The 3905-nt window shown below is 37.3% G+C and overlaps 1 protein-coding gene across 1 annotated transcript; it reads right to left on the reverse strand.

Annotated features, from left to right (window-relative positions):
- Window positions 1-907: 907 nt before the first annotated feature.
- Window positions 908-3224, reverse strand: LOC137739980 (GDSL esterase/lipase At2g04570-like). Its single transcript, XM_068479749.1, has 3 exons — window positions 2780-3224; window positions 1894-2383; window positions 908-1330 (listed from the first exon to the last, which is right to left on the reverse strand). Exons 1-3 carry the CDS (start codon window positions 3146-3148, stop codon window positions 1137-1139), a joined length of 1053 nt encoding a protein of 350 aa, XP_068335850.1. The 5' UTR covers window positions 3149-3224; the 3' UTR covers window positions 908-1136.
- Window positions 3225-3905: the final 681 nt, after the last annotated feature.

Below are 3905 nucleotides of genomic sequence, written 5' to 3' on the forward strand. Positions count from 1 at the left end.
GCCGTCGCATGAGCCGCCGCGGGTGGCGGTCGGCTATCCGGACTCGCTGGAAAATTCAACTATTTTTAAAAATTACCAAAAATTACAGAAATGAAGATCTCAAAGAGTAGAGCAAACTTTATACCTGTGACCAAGTCCAGTTTGGCCGGGAAACACCTCAATTTCACTCAAACCCGTCGAAACCCTAAAAAAATGTGTGCTTTGATTCGGCTTCCAATCGAACTCCGACGCCTCCAACACTGCTTGGGCTTTGTTCCTGGGATTGAGGGGAGTCTTTTGGTGGTGGTCATGGATGGTGAAACTTGCCGAAGCCCCCGGAAAAAGGGATAAAGCCGCCGGAACCCCAGTGGGTTTGTGGCTTCGAATTGGAAAAATGGGAAAGAATTTGGGAAATCTAACACTACAAAGATGTAGGGCTCATCAAGGGCTTTCCATGGACACAAAGATCACCCAAAACAGAGTTCGTATGAAGGCGATATGAACGGGTCAAGTTGACGGGTCGGGTGGAGAAACCGGGTTGGCTGGTTCTTTCCCTCTCCCTTTCCTCCTTTCCCTCCTTTTCTTTTCTTCTGATTGGTTTCCTTATCCCACATAAATATGATTGCCTCTTTCCCACGAGATGGGAGTTGAAAATAAATTTAATATAAATTTAAAAATCTATAGGTTAGTAACACAACTTCAAATGTCCGTATTTATACCGTTATAATCCGGACTCGCAAACGGCTTTTGCCTATGCGCTCATAGTTTCAAGATCTATTCGAACATGTTACTTGTGACCTCAAAAGGTCAACAAATTTTAAATAATTACCTTCCAAACTTCAAACTTCGTAACTAATTTAATTAAAATCTAAATCCAAATAATATAATTTCTCAAAAATAATAAAAAATCTCAATAATACAAATACGCAGCCACAAATGTCCTTTCACACAACATTTAATTTTTGTTTTGGGTCACTCAGAAGTGGGTACAGGAATGTGTACTAATATCACAGGCACCATAGGTTCATAAGATCCTAGGCTTTAATTCCATTTTTCTGCAAACATCATATTCTTCTACCAACACAGCATCGCGTAGAATACATATATGATCACAAAGCATATATATGGCGAGTACATTTCTCTTAATTTGAAGCTAATCAAAGGAACTGGGCAAGTACTTTTTTCAGCACATAATCAGAGATTATATGGTTTGCTTTTTCAGTAGGATGAAAGGCATCCCAGAAAATGTATTTGCTTGCGTCTGTGCAAGTGAACAAGTTGTTTCGATTGCATGCGTAGCCCATTTCAAACATTCCACTGGCACAACACGCCACCGATGACACCTCGAATCCTGTCAATTGCAGAAGAATTTGATCATCAATGGTTAGTCGGTGCTCTTCACTGATACATCATAGTTTTATACGACACATTTATTAACGCTCTAAAAAAATCATCTTGCATGCCTCTTTAACTAGTGTTGAATGAAAAAAAAAGGGTGCAAGAAGAATTTTTCGGAGTACTAGTAGGACTTTCCTTTAACATATGTACCAGTTTAAATTGGAAAACAATGTCACTAAATATCCTTCTTATTACTAAGTGAGAGGTATTAGTTCGACTCTTGTGAATAACGAATTTGATATCATATTATATATTATAGTTGGCTAATTGTGTAATTTAGTCTAAATTTTCACTCCTAGTGTAAAATATTAAAAAAAATAAAATTGGTAAACAATATAAAAGTAACAGAAATTAATTTCACATATTATCCACCACCCAGATAATGTGACTACTTAATTGCTAAAGTGAGAAAGTTTTGGTTTAGTTGTTGGGTGAAATTCATTGATGATTTTACATGTAAGCATGAAAGAAGCAAACCATGGCAACAAGGAACACTTAACAAGTCAACTGACTTACCATACAAAGAAGGCCTTCTTATCATGTGCAGGAAAATGTAATATGGGTTTGAAAAAACCAATTTGATCCCAGGAAGTTGTTTATTCAGATTTGTAGTCAAGGTCTTCAGCTTGTCATTGAACTCTAATGCCACATTGTTGTAATTTGAAACGCAGTCATTTCCACCCATGATATTTGTGGTTCTCTCCAGTGGCAAGCACCCCATTGGAGGTAGGCCTCCTAAGGATATTTTCCGAGCTCCGAGACCGTAGAGTTGTTTGATGAAATTTCCTGCAATTCCAATGAGAAAATTTTGGTATTGTTCGATAGAGTATTGATTCGACCGGCCGGGGTATGTGTAGTAGTTTTCAAGGAAGTCATTGGTTCCTAAGCTCATTATGTGCAAAGCTTCATGGATGGTTTGGTCTGCTTTGTTTCCTCCCATATAAAGTCTCAACTTGTTCTGAAATTCTTTGTAGTACTGCAACTGCTTCCATAGTGGTATCACTGACTACAAAGTAAGGTAGTACAGTCCATTAGTGTGATATATATACTGAATTAGTACAAGGCTTAATTAGAATCATGAACTGATATCGAGTGGTATCTACAATACCTAATACATTTTTCATATTAATATATACTGTAAAATAAATTGTGATAAAATATTGACTAATTATAAAAAAATGTAATAGATACTGTAAATTGGTACTTGGCATCAAACGCTATTATTTTCCCTTGTTGGTAGAAAGTGAAGTAAATAGGCCGGTGCAACACTAGCTAGATATCTAATATCATATTAGACAATCATTATAACACAATAGAAAGTGAACCAATTAATCGATCAAGCTAATAGTAACTATATTTATCTGTGGAGAAAGAAGCTTTATAATAAATATTTGGGACATACTAGCACATCTGAAGTTGCAGTGTCATAGCCAGTGCCAGCAGAAGCGAAAGTAACCCCGACTGCAAAATCTGATATGTTATAAGCAGGATCCAAGTAGGCAGGTACGGATGATCTAAGTCCAAAAGCTTTGGAGATGAAGTCCGTAGGCACTCTGCCATTGGAGAACCTCCCAGTTGGCATGCCACCGTCAAAGTCACGACCATAGGGCTGGAAATTACTCTTCAAAACTGTTGAAATCTGGTTGTTGTTCCCAGCATCCACCGACGAGTCCCCGAACACCACGACCGCCGGAACATTGGCAACAATTCTTGTGACTAGTAGTAGGAGGCATTGAGCTAGAAGAAGACATGAAATGTGCAGGTATGCCATGATCAGCTGTTTTTCTTGTTATAGCAAAAGAACCTTGGAAGTGTGGTGAGAGTAGGGGGGAGGGGGATTCTCATGTATAAACAATATTGGTTGGAACATAAATACAAGTCTGAATTATAGGCAATTGGAGTATAGAAGTTGTTGGAACATAAATACGTTCATATGCCATTTCTAATAAGTTTGACAAAATGAAGACATTAAATGTTGTTTATTTTATGTTGATAACACATGTATTATATAATTTATAAAATTTGGTCTTAAAAATTATTCTCTTTAACATTACCCTAGTAAATTACAAGCTAGCTAGCCTCAAATGGCAAAAGTTGAAACCACAAAAACTAAAATCATGATTTGACCCATAAAATGTAGAAGTAGCCGAAGTCAGTTGAACAGAGTGACCTACAATGTTGTACCAATAAATGTGGTAAGGATTAACGTCATTCCCACACTGCCCTTCACGAGTATACATTTGGTATATTACATGTAGGACACAAACGCATAAACCACGTACATGGTGGCAAATTATTGAAATCCAAGTTCACTCAATTGCCACTGAATCTTTTAAATACCATTTTGATAGGATGGTATCGAGTCCCGTTGCTAGACCAGAAAAAATATCCTTGATCTCCATTCAATCTTAATCTAACGGTGAAGGAGAAAGTACATAAAAAATAATATACCCACCTACCTATGGATTAAGATCGAATAATAGGTGACCACAATTACCTTAGTTCGTATCACAGCCGGAAGGTAGTTT

The sequence above is a fragment of the Pyrus communis genome, chromosome 7 (genome assembly GCF_963583255.1).
Source record: "Pyrus communis chromosome 7, drPyrComm1.1, whole genome shotgun sequence".
NCBI classification, from domain to species: domain Eukaryota; kingdom Viridiplantae; phylum Streptophyta; class Magnoliopsida; order Rosales; family Rosaceae; genus Pyrus; species Pyrus communis.

Excerpts from the sequence above, each read along its gene's own strand:
- LOC137739980 (XM_068479749.1), bottom strand. The coding sequence starts at position 3,148 with ATGGCATACCTGCACATTTCATGTCTTCTTCTAGCTCAATGCCTCCTA. Across the intron at positions 2,384-2,779 it reads CTGCAACTTCAGATGTGCTA|TCAGTGATACCACTATGGAA; the intron begins GTATGTCCCAAA and ends CTTACTTTGTAG. Across the intron at positions 1,331-1,893 it reads AAGAAGGCCTTCTTTGTATG|GATTCGAGGTGTCATCGGTG; the intron begins GTAAGTCAGTTG and ends TGCAATTGACAG.